Here is a 19,275-nt window from a genome sequence, read left to right as displayed (position 1 = left end):
ACTGGCGGGAGTTCGTTGAAGGATTACCAGCAGATACATCCATGAGCACTCTGTGGCGCGTTGCGAGGGCCATGCGTAGAGGTTCCGTTCCGAACGAGAGTGTGGAAAAATCGGACAAGTGGATATTGGATTTCGCCAAGAAGGTGTGCCCGGACTCGGTGCCGACACAACCATCATTCGACGTTTTTGATGGGAGCGATTCTAATCCTCCCTTCTCGATGGTAGAGCTCTCCATAGCACTATTGACGGGCAACAACACTGCTCCTGGTCCGGACAAGATCAAGTTCAGCTTGCTGAAGAATCTTCCGGACGTCGCCAAGCAGCGTCTGTTGAATCTGTTCAACACGTTGGTGGAGCAGAACATAATTCCACACGAATGGCGACAGGTCCGGGTGGTTGCCATTCAAAAGCCCGGTAAGCCGGCGTCCGACCACAACTCGTATCGTCCAATCAGCTTGCTGTCGTGTCTACGCAAGTTGCTGGAGAAGATGATCCTCGACCGCCTCGAACCATGGATGGAACGAGAGCACTTGCTGTCAGACACGCAGTATGGCTTCCGGAGAGGCAAGGGAACAAGCGACTGTCTAGCCTTGCTGGCCACAGGGATCGACATAGCCCGTGGTAAGAAACAGCAAATGGCTTCTGTCTTCCTAGACATCAAGGGTGCATTTGATTCAGTCTCCATCGATGTGTTGGGAGTAAAGCTTCGGCGGAGCGGTCTCAATCCGACGATGTGCAACTTCCTCATCAACCTGTTGTCAGAAAAACACATGCACTTTGTGCAAGGTGATCTGGCAATCACCCGGATAAGTTACATGGGTTTGGCACAAGGCTCACGCCTTAGTCCATCCATGTATAACTTCTACGTCAGCGACATCGATGATTGCTTGACCGGAGACTGCACCCTTATACAGTACGCAGATGACGCAGTGGTTTCAATCGCTGCCAAGAAAGAAGTCGATCTGCTAGAACCCTTGCAAGATACTCTGAACAACTTGGCCCATTGGGCAGTGGGAAAGGGTATTGAATTCTCTCCGGAGAAGACGGAACTGGTCGTTTTTACGGGGAAGCATGAACCGGCACAGCTCAATCTTTCTCTTTCGGGAAAGACTATCGAGCAGTCGGACCACTTCATGTACATGGGTACCATCTTCGATCAAAAGGGAACATGGGGGAAGCACATCAACTACCTGAAGCAAAAGTGCCTGCAAAGAACTAATTTTCTGCGCAGCGTCTCTGGCAACCGGTGGGGTGCTCATCCTTCTGACCTGCTTCGACTGTACAAGACAACGATACTCTCGGTGCTGGAATATGGCAGTTTCTGCTTCGAGTCAGCTGCGAAATCACGCTTGTTGGTTCTCCAGCGGATACAGTACCGAAGTCTTCGCATTGTCTTGGGATGTATGCACTCAACTCACAACATGACCCTCGAGGTCTTGGCGGGAGTGTTGCCTCTGCGAACTCGTTACTACGAACTGTCTTACCGGTTCCTGATCCGGTGTGATTACAGGAATAAACTGGTAATTGACAACTTTGAAACGTTGCTGAACCTTCACGTTGAGTCACGGCGCATGCTTCTATACTATGACTTTATGTCATCGTGGGAGTCGAGCCCGTGCACAACGGTACAGCGCACGCCTCCGTTAACCAGCAGCACCCTGATTGGCTTCGACACGTCCATGAAAGCCGATACTCGCGGTATCCCAAACCATCTTCTGCGGGGGGTTGTACCGTCGATCTTCGCATCAAAGTACAACCATGTTCCTCCAAACAACAGATTCTTCACCGATGGCTCCAAGCTCGACGGCTGTACGGGCTTCGGTGTTTATCATGAATCTTATCAGCTGTTCTTTAAGCTGAAGGACCCGAGTTCGGTTTATGTCGCAGAGTTAGCCGCGGTTTACTGCGCACTGCGAATCATCGAGACCATGCCACCTGACCACTACTTCATCTTCACCGATAGCTTTAGCTCTGTTGAGGCTATCCGGTCTCTGAAGCCGACCAGGGAGTCTACGTTTTTCCTCACGGAAATACGCAAGACTTTAAACAACCTGGCGGCTCAGTCCTTCAGCATCACGGTGGTATGGGTCCGCGCTCATTGCTCGATTCCGGGTAATGAGAAAGCGGACTTGCTCGCCAAGAAGGGTGCTGAGAGTGGAGACATTTTTGAAAGGCCAATTAGCCTACAAGAATGCTACGGTTTTCCGAGGCAGCGTGCGCTTCTGGATTGGCAAAATCAATGGGACGACGACACCAAGGGACGTTGGATGTATTCCATACGACCTAAGGTGCAAAGAAAAGCCTGGTTCAAGGGAATGGACTTGACGCGTGGATTCATCAGAACGATGTCCCGCCTTATGTCGAACCATTACTCGTCCAAGGCTCATCTGTACCGTATCAACATGAGTGATACGAACCTTTGCGACTGTGGGCAGGGTTATCAGGACATCGACCATCTCGTATGGGCGTGTCCAGATCACCAGGCTCACAGAATTAAGTTGAAAGATACCCTCAGGGCCCGAGGAAGACCACCAGAAATCCCGATGCGATACGCGCTATCTCAACTAGACCTTGATGTTCTCTATCCTATCTATCAGTTCCTCTCAGATTCCAAAATATCTATTTAGTTTTCTTCCAGTTAGTTTCCCTTCAGTTAGTTTTCCTCTAGTTAGTATAACTCGCCTTCACACAAAGCCGTCGTTTCTGGTTGCACCGGAAGCAAAGCAAGATCGCCCCAGCAGCTGGACGCCGAGTTGCGGCTGAGGACAAAACGCAAAGGCCAGCAGAGCCAACCAAGACCCCTACACAATCCCCCTTCCCTTCCCACGCCTTGTCTTTAACATCAATCCCTTCCCTACTAACCCCGAGTAGGCCGCGGGTAATCGGCTCCCCTCCCACTAACATTTACACACAAGATCCTCTGTAATTATTAAGTCAAATGTAATTACAAAAGCCGACTCGGTCCTAACCAGGTCCCAGTACCGAAAAGGACCTAATAAAAATAATTTTATGAAAAAAAAAAAAAAAAAAAAACTTTAATACCTGAAATGATCCAACGTTGTTCAAAACTTGTATTAACAAACCTGGAGTTTTTTTTGAAAAGGTCCAATAAACCAAATTTCCAGTTTTTGCTTTTTGGGTGTTTTTAGAACCGCCTTGAGTCAGGGGTATTCAAAAACACCCAAAAAGCAAAAACTGAAAATTTGGTTTATTGGTCCTTTTCAAAAAAAAACTCCAGAAACACTATTCCAGCTCTTACCGATACCTTTGCTAAAGACGATCGCTGGGACAAGTAGCTGTGGCACCATCACCAATTAACACCAGCATCTGCTTCCGGGAGGTCCATTTACAGATTCTTGGGTTTGTGCGTCATCGTACGACGGCTTCGATCAGCTTCCTTTTGCCACCTCAATCGCCTTTACCCTGGTGTTGTACTTTTTCGGAAATATCGGCCGACTTTTCCGGACCAATTTTGATTAATTGGCAGGTTCCATGAAGACACGGCGCGATTAAAGGTTGGCCCAGTACAAAAATATCAGAAAACTGCTCCAAAAAGTTTTGCTAGACGAATATAGATGGCGTGCACAACAGTGGACCTAGTTTCCAAATTACCCCCACCAAATCGAAGCGATGACAAAAACCATTAGCCCCAATTTTTAGTTCCCGGATTGGCCGCTAGGTGGCGCAAAATCATTTTTTGTGACTGGGAAATTTCACCCTAGTTTCAGACCAGTAAAAGTTACACCTTTTTCAGTTCGGACCCCTGAACTGGCAAAGATGTAACTTTTACACTTTTTGCAGTTCGCACTTTACACTTTTTTCAGTTCGAGGGTTGAAACTAGTCGGTGGTGTAAAATCGAACTGCAAAAAGTGTAATGCTGATTCTCCGTGTGTAATCGTACCTGAACTGAATTTCGTGTAATCGAACTCGATTTCGTGTAATGCCTATCCTCCGTGCAGTTCCACATAAGTTTGCATATGACGCCGTTATCGAAAGAAAGCTGCCGCCGCTCATCAGGCCGTTGTCAAAACAACAAAACAGGACCTCGTCTGTCACACGGCACGGACACGTCAGTCTGCTACGGGGTTTCTACTGAGCGCTCGCTCTGTCCGGAAAATATCTTCCTATCCGGTTTCAATTTGCCCACTGAACAACAAAAAGTGAGTTACAATCTTAACGAGAGCCTGTAACAACCAACCAACTTTGACAAACTTATTTATTTACAGAACTTCAACCATGGAACCAAACGGAACCAACGACGGAGAGACGTACGTCACTTCCGTGAGGAAAACCGAGTACCGCTACACTTGGGTCATCAACAACTTCAGCGTCTGGCTGGAAAACGTCGAAGGAAAACAGTGCTCGCCCCAATTTCCTTCCGGTGAGCAGGAACCGGTGAAATGGTGCTTGAATTTCTATCCAAACGCATCAATGGCCAACGGCGATGAAAAGTGCTGTTCTCTGTTTGTTGAATTAGTATCGTCGCCGAAAGGCAAAGCGTCTGCGACTTTGGAATTTACATTGGCTGACGCAAACGGAAATCCAATATTGCGGAGAACCTGCAAGCATGAGATTACGGTGAAAAGCGACTGGGGGTTTAATAATTATATTTCAAGGGATAATCTGCTCGAAAAGGTCAAGCCAGGTGATACACTCGTAATTAAGTGCAAGATAACAGTTCATTCTACGATCGTAAACGAAAAGCTGGTAAAAACCCCCAAACCTCTACCGAGCAGTTTGGCCAAAGATTTGAAGACCCTCGTCGGTGTCGACAGCAAGTTTGGCGACGTCACCATACTGGTCGCTGGCCAGCGATTCCCGGCGCACAAATGTATCCTGTCGGCCAGGAGCTCCGTCTTCAGCGCCATGTTCGAGCACCAGATGCAGGAAACGATCGAGAATTGCGTTTCCATCGACGACATCGAACCGCCAGTTTTCGAAGCGCTGCTCGGGTTCATCTACACGGACGAGCTGACCAGTCTGGAGACGATGGCCCACGCGCTGTACAAAGCGGCTGATAAGTACGACGTTCCGACGCTGAAAAGCCACTGCCGTTGCCACATCCTGGAGAAGCTCAGCTGGGAAACGGCAGCCGAAACGTTGATGCTTGCGGACCTGTACGGCGACCTCGAGATGAAGAAGCACGTGCTGCAGTTTCTCAGCGTCAGCGTGGTGGCCAAGGTGACGGAGACGGACGGCTGGAAGGAAATGGTGCGGGCGTGTCCGCACCTCGTGGACGAAACGATCAGGGCGATGGCTGCCAAAGGTGACTGCTAGGAATGTCATCTTGCAATTAAAAAAGCACCTGTTTGCTTACTACTGTTAAAACTTTTATTAACTTCTTAATTGTTAGCATGCTTCTGGAGAAAATTAAGGCCCTGGGGGAGGCCAAACGGACAATCTACGGAGCTGTGCAGATCTAACACTATGAAAGCGAAGAACCGTGTGTGCAACTTCCAATCGGATAAGTTTGGACTAAAAGAACATACAATTATATTATATTTGCGTACTGATGACCTACTCACGTTACACAATTACGATCTACTACTCTCTGTTGGGCTGGAAGATCTCGGCGACCTTCGCGCCCACAATGTTTCAATTTTAGCATAATACTAATTTAACCGTAGAGACAGCTTCTTAACTGATAAACACGCACACACACACACTCTCTCTCTCGTTACTGCACTTCAATCTTGTTGGCCGTCGTCGCCGCCGCCGGCTGCATGGTAGCCTGGAACAGCTTCATCACCGCATCGTGCAGCTCGGCATTGGCGCCGGCCGTCGCCGCAGCGCTCTCCGTGATCCGCTCGTTGCACTCCTGCGGCGGGAATCCGCACAGCTGGCGTCGAATCTCCAGATCGCGGCGCGCGCTCAGCGCCCTGCTGCAAGGGCCGGCGGCGCGCAAGATCAAATTGCGACGCGCACGGGCTCGCTCGCGCATAGCCACGTGCACCGACGCCACCGGGTGCAGGATTTTGTCCATTTCGGCGAGGTTCGCCTCCTGCTCGGTTTGCTCTTCGGCGGCGGCCGCCGATTCCGCCTCCTCCTTGATTGCGGCCTGCTGCTCCCGTTCGGCGACCTCCTTCTGTTCGTCCTCGTCCAGCACCTCCTTCTTGATCTTGACCCCGTGGAACAGCTGCTGCGCTTCCTCTTCGCGCTTGACCGCGGCCTGCTTCTGCGCCGCGGCCGCCGCCTTGAACTCGTGGATCTCATCGCGCAGCTTATCCTTGGACTCGGTCAGGACGCGCTGGGCGTACGCTTCGCCGGCCAGCCGCACCGAAATGCCAATGTCCAGCAGGATGTGGTGCGCCTTCCAGCGGTTGCGCGCCGACACCGGAATGGTCTGCTCGGGCCGCAGCTTGGCGCGCGTTTCCTGCGCCAAACTGGCCCAATCCACGCCCAGGGCGTCGCCAAGACCTATAACACAAACAAAAAAACACCAATTAAAACGTCAACCTCACCCCCAAAAGCAACAACCCCCCTCACCCTTGAACTTGTTCTCCTCCTCGAGCTCGCCGTCGGAAATCTCCTCAAAGTCCAGCGTCTCAAAGTCCTTCTTGAGTTCCTTGTTGGCGTGCAACTTGCCGGCCACCTTCGGGTCCTTGGGATCGGGATGCTGCTGGGCGGCCGTTTCCTCGGATGTCGCTGCTGCGCCAAGTTCGGAACCTTCCTGCGGCAAGCCATCGGCGGTCGACGATTCACCGTGCTCGGCGGACTGTTTGTCGGCGGTGGCGGCGGCGGCGGCAGCGGATTCGTTCAGTAGGGCAATTTCCTGCGATGAAGAGGGGGGAGTTGATTAAAAATGTAGCTGATAAACTGTTGAAAGCAAAATGAAGCAGCTATTAAACTCAAGGAGAACGAAAAAAAAGTGAGCTGTCTTGGTAATCATCACAGAAGCTGGACAGAGAGTTCAACTTCTTGTTGAATTGGGGTTTGCTGGAAACAATAATAAGATCTAAGGGCAACAACCAAAGGCATGCTTGAACTAGAACTAGTAAAAAAAGAGCATAATTTCCTTTTAGATCGGAACAAATCGATTTGCCATGAACCCACTTTATGATCTAATCTCGTGTGAAGGAGGTATCAAACTATGTTTTGTTTGTTTGCAAAAACTTCAGCTTGCATACATTTTACATTGTTTCCCAGTTTGCAAGTTTAGCAAACTATCAAACATGAAAAAAGCGAGTTTGTTTTTTTGTCATAGGCTAATACCTCCTTTAGTTTACAAAAGGCCGTGACCGCCATCCGAAAATTAAATTTTCGTTGTTTTTCAGTCGAGAGCATTTGAAGGACGTGCAGATGAACAATCTTAACTTATTTTTATTTTCCTTCCAGGTGCTACGACCAGGCAAGAACCGAGGATCGGTTTAAAATCTAATATAAAATAATAACAAAATTTACTCCTTGTACTCCGTACTTCGAGATCATGTAACAGACGAGGCCTACGCTCCTAAGTGCATCTCCAGCGCGGGTAGCAAACATCGAAGCAAATCAAATTTGCACCCGACGTCAACCCCTCCGCGGTACCTGTCGTGGTAGCAAATTTGCTCTCAGTTCTTCGGGATTTCACTTTGCTACCCGCTATTCTGCTGGTTTGCTACTGCGGCAAATGGAATGATGCACGGAAAACTATGCAAAGCGTCAACATATTTCGCATTGTTCTCAGGAATGGTCTAACTAATTTGGCTCGTTTCAGGACTGTTTTGTGCCTTAATTTATGCCTAACAAAGTGTACTATTGAAATTTGGAAATAATTTAACCATTTCATTGTTATAAGCATTTCAAGTAAAACATTTTTTGGATGCTTTTTGGACTTATTGAATGTATTTTGGAGACATCGCTGAACCTATTTTGGACCTACACTCTGATTGGTTGAAATTTTGACAACTCGAATTGCGGCGTGCGGCGGCAACACGCACACTTACAGAAACTCGGTTTGATAAACCAAAGGGCCTATCCACGATTATAATTTGGAAAATATGTATTTCAGAAATTAAATAATTAATGGATTTGAATTTGAAAACGTGTTTTAATTATATTGAATGGAAACTCGCGCATCTTTAGCAAGTCTCTGTCCTATTTACAATTTGCTTAATTAATTGTTCAAGCATTAGAACATAAAAGACAACCCGTTATTAGTCGCAATAAAAACACCTTAACTTAAAATTAAATGAGATACATTCACAATACATAACAAGTTACAATGAAAAAAGGTTCTAAATTTTACGCAGAGCTGAAGTTCAAATATTATTAAACAATCAAGAAATTTTAAAGGGAGATTATAGCTTGTAACTTGGTGTGAAACTTTCTCATCTGTTATGTTAAACTTTACAGTTGCTTGACAAAAAGTTTAACTACATGTTGCAGTTTTAAAAACAATGTAATATTTGAAAAAAATCGTTGGTTTGAATACCAGGGTGCCTTTAATAGTCATAGTTTGTTTTGTTAAAAGCAGATTTGAGGTGTTCAAACATTATATTTACTTCGAACTTACCATCACTTAGGTTGCTGATATAATTTTTAAGAAAATCGTTTATGTCAATATTTAGTTAACTAAGTTTATAAGCTTTTTAACCTTATACATATAAGTTTTAGGTGAAATTGTTGAAATTCAGAATTTTGCCTGAAATTCGTTGAAACTAGTTTTGTTTATTAAATTATATATTACATGTTTAACTGAATTCAAAGAACGAATCAAAAGTATTCACATTTTATATGAAATATGTTTTACTGAAAATGCCTTTAAATTAGGAGATTTTTTTAAATTATGTTTCAAAAACAAATAATATTTAATAAGACTTATTATTCACAAACTTATTTTACCTTTTCCTAGTACAAGATTGTCTCAAGAGTCTGAAAATGCATTCCGTTTTATGATTCAAAATTATGTTCATTGAAAAAATCATGACACTTTGAGAAGATTAAAATAATGCGATTTAGCAACATTTTATTAATTATAGTTAACTAACTTTTTAAACCTTTAAATATCTCATGAAAAGTTCTTCATGAGGTACTTTGAGCACTTCTCTACCACGGTCAGTATATGATTCCATACCATTCCGTACGTATTTAATTTGTACTCTTCATTTTGCGGAAAAATCTCAAACCTATCAAAGTCACTCAGATTTACGGTAATCAGATATGTCTCAAATCATAAAATTCATAAAGTTAACATCGCACCTCTTTTGCATTTTTTTTCGATGATTTTTATTTTTCTAGCTGGTTCAATTGTGTTTCTAACATGATTGACACGGTAATTTTTTTCCATATGAATATTTTTCTGATTAGTTTACAATACGTCGTAACAGCCATCACGATCTTCGACACTTGTTTGATTTTTTTCTCTGAATCAAACCAAATTTTGTTTGTTTTCCAGTAAAGAGCATTTAGAAGACGTGCAGATGACAATTCAAAGCATTTTTTATTTATAATTCGTAAATTGATCGAGAACTGATCGAAAAATTGATTTGTTTATAACTAGCGCTTAGGATCTTTTCAAAACTAACTCAAGATTTTTTAAATTTAATTCATACGACTTTTTCAAAAACCACTCGTAAGCAATGTTGACAGCTCCTGTCACGGTGACAGCTGACGATTAAATGAACTAGACCCTTTAGGGGTTTCAATCGTTTCCCCTTCAATTCCAACAGGGTAGCCAGTTTGCATTTTTTGAAGCAACAATTAAAAATATATGCAGCTAAATTGGTGATAATGATGTTACGACAAAAATAAATCAACATCAGTTTAAATTTTGGGATACTTTGCAATCGGTCCTAACAATCATCTAAATCTCTATCATCAATTTGCAATTTTATCGTTTAAAAAACATATTTTCGTTATTGCTGTTAATCATTTGCTTTTTAAAACTTAGATTTCTTTCAAATAATTAAAGTAAAGAAATTCAACTCAAAATATTAAATTAAAAATTATCAATTAATTTCAATGAAATACACTCAAACCCCGATGGTTTGACACCAACTGTTGTCAAACGAACGGGGTCACTATTTAGTTTGACACCCTTTTTACATGGAGTTCACATACACTACCAAACGCTTGTTTTGATAGTGTGCGTGAGCGCCGTGTAAAAAGTGACAGTTCGTCACTTTTTAGTTTGACTTTGACCAACCAACGGGGTACAAACTAAAAAAGTGTCAAACGAAAAAGTGACCAACCACCGGGGGTTGAGTGTATCGAAATAAATTGATAAACTAAACTGGCAACACCTTGTTATATATGTGTTGATGATAGCCTTGAACCGACGGCAAAGTAGGTCCAAAAACTGATCCAACGCGACTGATTTGAAAAAAATATTTTGAATTGAGTTTTTTTTCGATAATAGAATAGTTATTTCAATGGTTTAGTGATGAAAAACATAAAAGAATTGAATAAACAACAGTTACATGGCTCGGAAACCGGACGAAATTGCTTGGTGTCAGTGCAAAACAGAAAAAATCATCAAGGTGTCGCGAGCCAAGTCTGATAAGTAACGAGGCCAGAATTTTTGGACCTAATCTATGTGCTAGGAAAATGGTAGGAAGTTCGAATGGCATTGGAAAAAGTGGCTGAAAAAGCGGAAATAATCAAAAATGTTAACATTTTTGGAAGAGGTAAGCAACAAAACGATCCTGCTTACACTTTCTGTTGATTGGATTCAGTGAATTCGTACTTTAAAAGCCTGAACTACCTCGATTAATAAAAATAGGTCCAAAATAGGTACTAGGTCCAAAATAGGGTCATATACCCTACCAGTAGTTAAATTTTTCCATAAGTAAACAGAAACAGGCAAAAAAAAGTTACATTTCATTATTGGACGTTCTGGGTCCTCCAAAGTGTCCTGGAATACAGATCTTGGAGTCTACCGCCGTAACAACACGATTCTACCAAGTTTCCGATTATGGTTCATATTCAGTGATGTCCCTGGGACCCTTTGGCAACACTATGAGCTATGTGGATCACTTTTGGGATGTTCTGGGTCCTCCAAAGTGTCCTGGAAATCCTGGAAAACAGATCTTGGAGTCTAGTAATGCTAAACGGTGCCAGCTCCTGACGGGTTTCGCTTTGTAAGCGAAAGGATGGCTTGAATCCCATCTGGCGTGGCAAAAGGGGTAGGTGGCGGTCGAGAGAGGATTTTGGCTGCTGCGTGAGTTGAATTTGTTCAAGTCATAAACCTCCCAAAACCCAACACATTCAATCTCTCGAACGATCTGTGGGCGGCTGAGTCTGAGCATTGAAAAACTCTGTAACAATACACGGAGAAGTGCTTCAACTGCAATTTTTTACTCGCTAAGATACTCTCAAGCAAAATTCGAGTTGAATATTGGGCTATATGATCGGTATCGAACTCTATATGGGTCAAAAATATACGAGGTTTCCCCTCAATCTCACTTATCTTCACGTCCGCGGATTGGTTTCTCGTGTTCGTCAATACTGTATCACTCAAACAGAAGCATTCCAGAAGACGATCTATCGGCAGGCTGTAAACAGAAGCAAAACATAAAACCTAAGAACGGGCCATATTACAAAAGATACAAAAGTAACTACTCTGATAAAAAAAATACTAAAGGGTCCCAGGGACATCACTGAATATGAACCAAATATGATCCACATAGCTCAGAGTGTTGCCAAAAGGTTCCAGGGACATCACTGAATATTAACCATAATCGGAAACTTGGTAGAATCGTGTTGTTACGGCGGTAGACTCCAAGATCTGTATTTCAGGACACTTTGAAGGACCCAGAACATCCCAAAAGTGATCCACATAGCTCAGAGTGTTGCCAAAGGGTTCCAGGGACATCACTGAATATTAACCATAATCGGAAACTTGGTAGAATCGTGTTGTTACGGCGGTAGACTCCAAGATCTGTATTTCAGGACACTTTGGAGGACCCAGACCATCCCAAAAGAGATCCAAAGGGATCGAAGTGGTGCCAAATGGTCGTGGGGATATGACTGGTAATAACTAAGCTTCATTTGCCTGGAAAAATCGTTGTAAGCCTGAATTATCTTCAACATTTTCTGAAGTTTCCAAATTTCAGGTTTTCAGGATGTTCTAGGTCGTCAAAAAGGCCATTAACAACCACTCAAACATTTTTTCCTAGGTAGAGAAACTCATAAATTACAATTTTGCTGAACAATGTTATATGTTTTGAGCACTGTGTGATTTTATACAACCGAATTTCGGTATGGGTCATATATGACCCATCAGGCCTGAAAGGGTTAAAAAAATAAGAAAATAAAAAAAATATTGAAAAATTTAAAAACATTAAAAAAAATTAAGAAAATTTAATAAAAATTAAAAAAAAAATGAAAATTAAAAAAAAAATCAAAAAGTATTAAAAAAATGTAAAAATAAAAAAAAATTACAAAAAAAAGATTGAAAAAATTGAAAAAAGATGATAAAATAAAACAAAAAAATAGCTAAATAAATTTAAAAAAACAACAAACATTAAGCAATTTAAACGCATTTTTGAATTTTAAAATTTTACCGAAATAGGCCTTATAATTTTTTTTTAATTTTTGAATTTTTGAATTTTTAAATTTTTGTATTTTAACATTATTGAATTTTTAAATTTTAGAATTTTAAAATTTTTAAATTTTAGAATTTTAAATTTGTAGAATTTTAGAATTTTATATTTTTTGAATTTTGGAATTTTGGAATTTTTGAATGTTTGAATTTTTGAACTATTGAATTTTTGAATCATAGGTACACAAGAGCAGACATACAAAAATCTCCAAAACACGCATTCAAAACTTTGCTCCCGGCTTGCCGGTACTTGTCGGGTATCATATCAGAAAATGAGTACCCGACAGGTACCGACACATATTTTTCTTCTACAGAAGAACTTGAGATCAAATTTGATACCTGCTTTGCTACGCGCGGTCGGAGGCTCGGGGGCAAACTCGAGAGCAAATTTGGTGGGAATCAAATCGGGTAGCAAATGGTTTAACGTCGTCGGTTTAACTTTCGACATTTTCGAAAAATGAAATTCTTTGAACTTTTCAATAGCATTAAATAGTTTTATAAACTTTTAGCATTTCTATGCATGAATCAACACGTAATTATTGATTTTGAAGGTAAACGAGAGCAAAAATGATAAAAAAACCCATATTTGCCCCCCGCGGTGGGCTTGTTTCGGTGGCAAATTTGCTACCCTAGCGGTGGAGAAGACGGAGTTTTTTCAAGGTGGCAAATTTGCTCTCGGTATTCATGAGCCGGGTGCAAATTTGATTTGCACCCCAGCGCTGGAGATGCCCTAAGTCACAGCGAATCAACCAAAGGTAGCAAAAAACCAACAAAGAACCAAAAAATCTAGCGAAAACAACGAAAAAGCAACGCACAACACGCACAAACAAAAACAGAGGGGGAACTCTTACTCCCGTTCCGACGCGAAACGTCGTCCCGCCACCACCGTCGTCAACGTTGGCGTACAGATCGGGCAGCAGCAGCGCCGGTGGCGCTGGCCCACCGATACACCCGTCGTACGATTTGTACCGGGCCTTAGATAAAAAAGGACGCCGTGGGGGAAGCGACGGTTGATTCTGCGCGTCTTGAGATTGCTGATGGTTCTGGAGCACCTGCGACGGAATCATCATCGAGGACGACAAAGCGGTAGAGGGGGGCGGCGCAGCCGCCGCCACAACCGTCTCCAACGGTTCCGACTCACCAAAGTCATCCTCCTAGCGCAGCGTGTCACGAGGGGACAAATGATTGAGAACGGGGTGTTGAGGAATTGAAAGCGAGACTCACCTCTTCCCTGGTCAGGATGTCGTCCGGGTCGTCGCTGATCTCCGACAGGTTGTCCTCGTCCATGGGTTCGGCGGCGACAGCCGCCTCAGGCTCCGCGGGTTTGTCGCCTTCTTCAGCGGGAGTTTCGGAAGTCACTGGTTCGTCGGGCACCTTTTCGGCATCTTCGTTGGGTGGTGGCATCTCTTCAGTTGAAGCGGCCACGATTGGTTGTGGAGTTGGTTGATCGGCTGGGGGGACTGCGTCGGGGGCTGCAGCCGAAGGCTGCGGTTCCACAGCCGATGGAATTTCTTCCTTTACTTCCGGGACTTGCGGTGCCATCACGGGTTGTGCGTTGGGGTTGGAAGGTGGCATGCCACCGCCGCAAGGTTGCTGCTGATGTTGCATCGGAGGTCCGTGCGGATGATGATGTTCGTGTTGGTGTTGCATCTGCTGGTTGGCCAGATTTTGCTGAGTACGGTTGATGCTGTACCGGTTGGGTGGTCCGAAGCGTCCGCCGCGGCCTCCCCGGTCCATGTGGCCACCGCCACGGTCCATCTTGCGATCGTGGTGATACATTGGGGGCGGTCCCTGGTGCGTGTGCCGACGGAACATGCCCCCACGGTCGGGAACGTCGCCGAGTCGGCCGGCCAGCTTGTGTCGTGGCCCGCCAAAGTCCATGTCTTCCTTGGGTTTGCCGTGCCAGTTGCCGGGACCCTGGTTCTGGTCGGGACCTTGCCAGCGACCCGGCCGTCCTCCGCCGTGGTTGTGGGTGTGTCCACCGGGGTGATCGTCGTGTTCCCACTGCTTCGGCGGTGGGCGTTGATCGCCGTACTTCCAGTCGGGACGATCTTTGTCGTTGACCCAGCCGTCCGCTTCCTTCCAGCGTGGCTGGTCCTCCCAGTTCCGGGACGATCCCTGCTGGTACGGTTCCTGATCGTGCGGAGGTCCGTGGCTGTGCTGCGGTGGCCCGTGATGATCTCCGCGGTCCCACGTTCCTCGATCTTCCGGCGGTGGTCCCCGGCGATCGAAGTTCCGCGGTGGTTCACGATCACCGCCCCAGTCCCGCTCGACGTGGTCACGTCTCGGCGGAGGATCATCCGGGTATTCGTTACGGCCGTAATCGTGTCGACCTCCGCGGTCACGCTCGTAACCAGGGCGATCTTCACGGTAGTCGTCACGGCGAATCGGCCCAGCCGGGGCCGGCGGGGGCGGATGCCGCTCGTATGGACTGTCCCTGGCCCGAGCTCCACGCACGATCGTTTGCTGGGGTGGCGGATATTCTCGCTCATGAGATCTGCTGCGCCGGTCATGATGCTCGTAACGATCGTACGATCGTTCCCGTGGAAGTCGATCACGCGTTGCACGCGGGGAGTTCGGCGTACGACTCCGGTCATGATCGTGCTTTCCTGGGGATCTGGCCGCGGCTAGGGCACGTGCTCGCTCCGCCGGACGAGGCAGCAGCCGTTCCACCGGGCGATGACGATCAGGTTTGTCCAAACCTCCGTCCAGGTCGCGACTTCGACTCACAGATCCGGAACCGGAACTCGGTGCGGGCGGAGGAACTGCACGATCGCGCTCCTTCCCAGCACTCGCCAACCGGTCCCGCTCGCGCTGTCTCTCCTGACAACGGGCCAACGCCTCTTCCCGTTCACGCTCTTTAGCCCGAGACAACTCCCGCTCGCGAAGTCCGCGATCACGATCTTTAACAGATTCGTGCCGTCCACGACGATCGTCCAGCCGAGGATCCGGCGAACGCTCCGCTCTCCTTACAACGGTGGCCGGAGCTTCGCGATAGCGCGCAACCGGTTCCGGCGACTTCTTCTTCAGCATTTCACGCCCCCTTGAAGACCCACGCGGTGACAGCCGCGACCGCGGCGACCTCGACCTGATGTGCGACCTCGGCGAGCGACTCTTCCGCGACGGAACCTTCTCCTTGATCGCCAACTCGCGCTTCCTCTGCAGCACCATCTCCCGCTCCTTCTCCCGAACCCGCTCCCTAGCATCAACCACAACCGCCAGCTTGTCCTTCTTCACCGCGACCACCTTCTTGACCGTGTACTTGGTGCCAACCTTCCCTCCGGGCGACACATCCCGCACCTTCCTCAAGTGGCTCGTCCCCCCCGGACTGGTCACCTTCTTCACCCGAATCTTCGTTACGTGTCCCCCCGCCACCTTCTTCGTCACGATCCGCTTCGTTCCGTCCGCCGACACCTTCTTCACGTGCTTCTTGACCAGCTTCGTCTTCGCCCCGCCATCCGAGCTGGAACTGGAACCGCGCCGTTGCCGAACCGTGCCGCGCTTTTTCGTGGCCGGCCGCCGCGCCGACGAGTCCCGCGACGAACTGCTCGAGCTGGAGCTCGAGTCCGAGTCGGACGAGTCGGAACCGCTGCTGCTGGAGCTGTCCGAGCTGGACGACGAGCGGCGGCGCGAAACGGGCACTTTGCGCACCGGAACCGGACGCTGGAATTAGAGGGAGAGAACACAGGTTTTAATTTCATGTAATGTTTTAAGGTACAAAAAGCCTCACCTTCTTCACCACCGTCAGCGTTTCCTTGCTGGCCTTCTGCTTCAACGCCGCCGACGACGACGACGACGAATGATGGTGGTGATGGTGATGGCCACCTCCCCCTCCTCCCCCTCCACCGCTGGCGTCCATCTCTAGCTTGAGCTCGTGCTGAAGTTCCTTACGTTTCCGCTCTAGGATGTCCTGATCAGCATTCTCCAGACTGGATTGATCCCAGCCCTCGCCTCCACCTCCCCCTCCGGAAGTGCCCTTCCCCGAACCACCGCCCCGTTCTCCTCCCGTCGTCTTAGAGCCGGTGTGGCCGCCGCGATCTCGCTCACCCCGATCACCTCGAACCGGTTCCGACTCTTTCCTACCAGTCGAGGACGAAGAAACACCGTGACCGGAAGTGCTGACCGCAGCGGAGGACGACGCAACCGGTGGAACCGGAGCCGGCGGAGCGCCGATAGTTTCGCCCCGGCTGACGATGACCTTGCCAAGCTTCGCGGCAAGTTGCGCTTCGATGAGCCGGGCGTGCGCCGACACGCTCTCCGGGACGATCTTGGGCGGGGGAACCGGCTCGGGCGGTTCGTCGCAGCCGACGATGCGCTTGACGATCTCCTCCTTGTTGAGGGTCGCTTCCTGGCCCGATCCGACGGCCGCGGTCGACGAAACCGACGACGAGGGGCCACCTCCTACACCACCACCTCCTCCTCCGCCTGGCAGGGGAAACTTCTTGGTGCCGAGGCGCTGGAACACGCTGGGCCGATCCTTCGGCAGCACTTTCTTGTTTGGGTTGAGCTCGAGTGTAATTTTGCGCTTCACAGGTGTAGACATCTTATTTTCGACACCCGCAGCACCGAATCGCACATATTTCGCGGGCGCAAGCTCAAAAACTCAACACGATTTTTCCCCTTCAAAACCCACGAATTCGCACCCGAAAACAACCGTCGCGGAAGGGCGGACCCCCGAACTGCACTTTGCACTGCCGGAAGCGAACGGAACGACCCGAAATGGACACCGTTTTGGGCGAAACAATCCGGAATGATGCCACCGCGATACGAAAATTTTCTCGATTTGACAGCTCGGCGACGGCGGCCATCGTAGCACAGGGTGACGCAAAAGGAGCTCGAAGAACGGCGCGATGCAGAGGGTCGAGGGGTTCGTGGATTGGTCTGTGTACGGCGAGACAGTAATCGGAGATCAATCGAGTACTTAGTTTTGAGTACTAGCATTATGTTTAAATCCTAGAATAAATTTAATTTCATTTTTATAGAAACTATGCGGTTTCAAAACACTCTAAACGCAAAAACTGATAATTTGGTTTATTTGGCCTAAAAAACCCCTATTTTTTGTAAAAAAATAAAATAAATAAGCTAAATAGAAACTTTGTGCTCAATCGCCGCTCCCCAATTTTTCACCAAAAACTTCACTCGCTCGCAGCCCTCTGTCACGACGGCCATGTTTATGAAACCTAAATGTTCGACGCGAGCATGAAGACAACAAAGAAGATGAAGAACGCATTTGCTGTCAAAATTTTAAAATAAACAAACCGCGTGGTAAAAAAGGCATAATTTCATAATGCTGAAATGATTTCCATGAAAAAATAACGACACGGGACGGATTTCCAAACACAAGTTCCCGAAGGACCTTATCCGCCAGAGACTATGGATAAGTGCCCCACGAAATTGCGATAAAAACGGTTTTGCAAGTTAGAAGTTCAGATTTGTTCGAACCACTCCGCGATGAACTTCTTGTGATTCCACAAAAGGTCGGATTCTACACAAGCACGCGATTCCTTCGATTCCCTGTGCGAGTCGACAGCCTGAGTGGGCCAGTTCTCGGAGAATGTTATCGAAGGATGCTCGGAAAGACCAGCTCCGCCACAATCACCGGAATCACGGATGTTTCTGCACTTGGTCGGTTAATCCCAGCCAAAGATTGCAGCGAGTTGTTCGGAAGGATCTACAGAGGGACTTGGCCAGTCCCCGGTCCAGTACTACTCGGCAAATCTTCCCGGTCAATCGGAAGCAACAGCTCTCACCTTTTTTCGTAAAAGATTTGCACACACAAAAAGTGATGTTTCTTGAAGATTTGGTGTAAACAAACAAACAACACCAATACTGCTACACTCACAGGACCCACGCAGCAGTATTAGTGAAGAGCCCACGATAAACACCGTGGGCTCTTCACTAATACTACTACGTGGGCTCTTCGAGGTTTTAGTGACTGTCAAACGTTCTAGCTATTTACAGTGGTGCCAGAGGGTTGCTCGCTCGAGCCTCTTAAAAAAAGCGCTGCACTATGGGGTATTTTCATATAAGCGAGCGGCCTAAAATATTTTTTTGCTTTTTTGTGACTTTTTTGTGTTGTTTGTACTTAGTCTAGGGGGTGTACAGAGTCAAAGTTTTTACTTTTCGTTAATCTATTGACGCTGAAATCAATATACTGGTCAATACTTCAACGAAAATTGAAGTGAGCATTCCCACATTGTATTTTCAACCTTGAGATGACAGATGGTAAACAACAAAGCTAATTTTTGGCGGATCAAAACTAAATTTGAAAACAAAAGGAGTTGGCGAACGGTACACGCATTTGATTACGATTCCGGCATGTCCCGGCTTATTTTCGAACATTCCTGGTTTCAGGAAAAGCGAACTCTTCCTCCTGCAGCTCTGGAAAATAGTTCACCGGTGTGTCCGGTATTGCAAGCAGAAGGAAGAGTTGGGCGAGTACAGGTTTGTTCCTCCATCGTGGTAGATGACTGAGTGACCGCGAATCGTTTTGTCACGGAGAACCGAAGAAATTGCATTACTAATGTCCATCTAAAATTCTCAGGCGAATCTCATTCGTATGTCAAATGTCGTTTTTTTATGGTCGAGAAATTCCCATTGCCCGAGATGAACAGATTCTTCCAGCAAATCTAAAAAAAATTAACTACATTTTGCCATTTTAAGGCTAGTATGCAGATCGGAAGGAAAAGGGTCAAGAAACAGCTTTATGAACAGCAGAACAAAGGAGAGGGAGCGATTTCTTGGGGCTTTT

The 19,275-nt window shown here is 46.7% G+C and overlaps 2 protein-coding genes across 4 annotated transcripts; one reads left to right on the top strand and one right to left on the bottom strand.

The window, feature by feature from the left end:
* Positions 1-3,974: 3,974 nt before the first annotated feature.
* On the top strand, positions 3,975-7,629 carry LOC120419967 (speckle-type POZ protein-like). Its single transcript, XM_039583219.2, has 3 exons — positions 3,975-4,161; positions 4,228-5,267; positions 7,337-7,629. The coding sequence occupies exons 2-3, from the start codon at positions 4,238-4,240 to the stop codon at positions 7,387-7,389; spliced, it is 1,083 nt and encodes a 360-aa protein (XP_039439153.1). The 5' UTR covers positions 3,975-4,161; positions 4,228-4,237; the 3' UTR covers positions 7,390-7,629.
* Positions 5,310-17,324, bottom strand: LOC120418063 (fl(2)d-associated complex component). 3 transcript variants are annotated; one of them, XM_039581406.2, is made up of 5 exons: positions 16,255-17,324; positions 13,749-16,187; positions 13,376-13,675; positions 6,488-6,773; positions 5,310-6,418 (listed from the first exon to the last, which is right to left on the bottom strand). In XM_039581406.2, the coding sequence occupies exons 1-5, from the start codon at positions 17,065-17,067 to the stop codon at positions 5,679-5,681; spliced, it is 4,578 nt and encodes a 1,525-aa protein (XP_039437340.1). In that variant the 5' UTR covers positions 17,068-17,324; the 3' UTR covers positions 5,310-5,678. The 3 variants fall into 3 exon arrangements, with proteins under 3 accessions (XP_039437340.1, XP_039436602.1, XP_039438044.1); XM_039580668.2 differs by having other exon boundaries at positions 13,376-13,678; positions 16,255-17,323; XM_039582110.2 differs by lacking the exon at positions 13,376-13,675 and having other exon boundaries at positions 16,255-17,322.
* Positions 17,325-19,275: the final 1,951 nt, after the last annotated feature.

This window comes from Culex pipiens, chromosome 1 (assembly GCF_016801865.2).
Source record: "Culex pipiens pallens isolate TS chromosome 1, TS_CPP_V2, whole genome shotgun sequence".
Lineage (NCBI taxonomy): Eukaryota > Metazoa > Arthropoda > Insecta > Diptera > Culicidae > Culex > Culex pipiens.
Note: the sequence above shows the minus strand (reverse complement) of the source record. Positions and strands in the feature narration are given on the sequence as shown.

Bases quoted from the DNA above. Each gene is read 5' to 3' on its own strand.
- LOC120419967 (XM_039583219.2), top strand. From the start codon at position 4,238: ATGGAACCAAACGGAACCAACGACGGAGAGACGTACGTCACTTCCGTG. The intron at 5,268-7,336 runs GTGACTGCTAGG...TTTTCCTTCCAG, and splicing joins CAGGGCGATGGCTGCCAAAG to GTGCTACGACCAGGCAAGAA.
- LOC120418063 (XM_039580668.2), bottom strand. From the start codon at position 17,067: ATGTCTACACCTGTGAAGCGCAAAATTACACTCGAGCTCAACCCAAAC. The intron at 6,774-13,375 runs GTAAGAGTTCCC...TCTTCATCGCAG, and splicing joins CGTTTCGCGTCGGAACGGGA to GAAATTGCCCTACTGAACGA. The intron at 6,419-6,487 runs GTGAGGGGGGTT...TTTGTGTTATAG, and splicing joins GGAGGAGAACAAGTTCAAGG to GTCTTGGCGACGCCCTGGGC.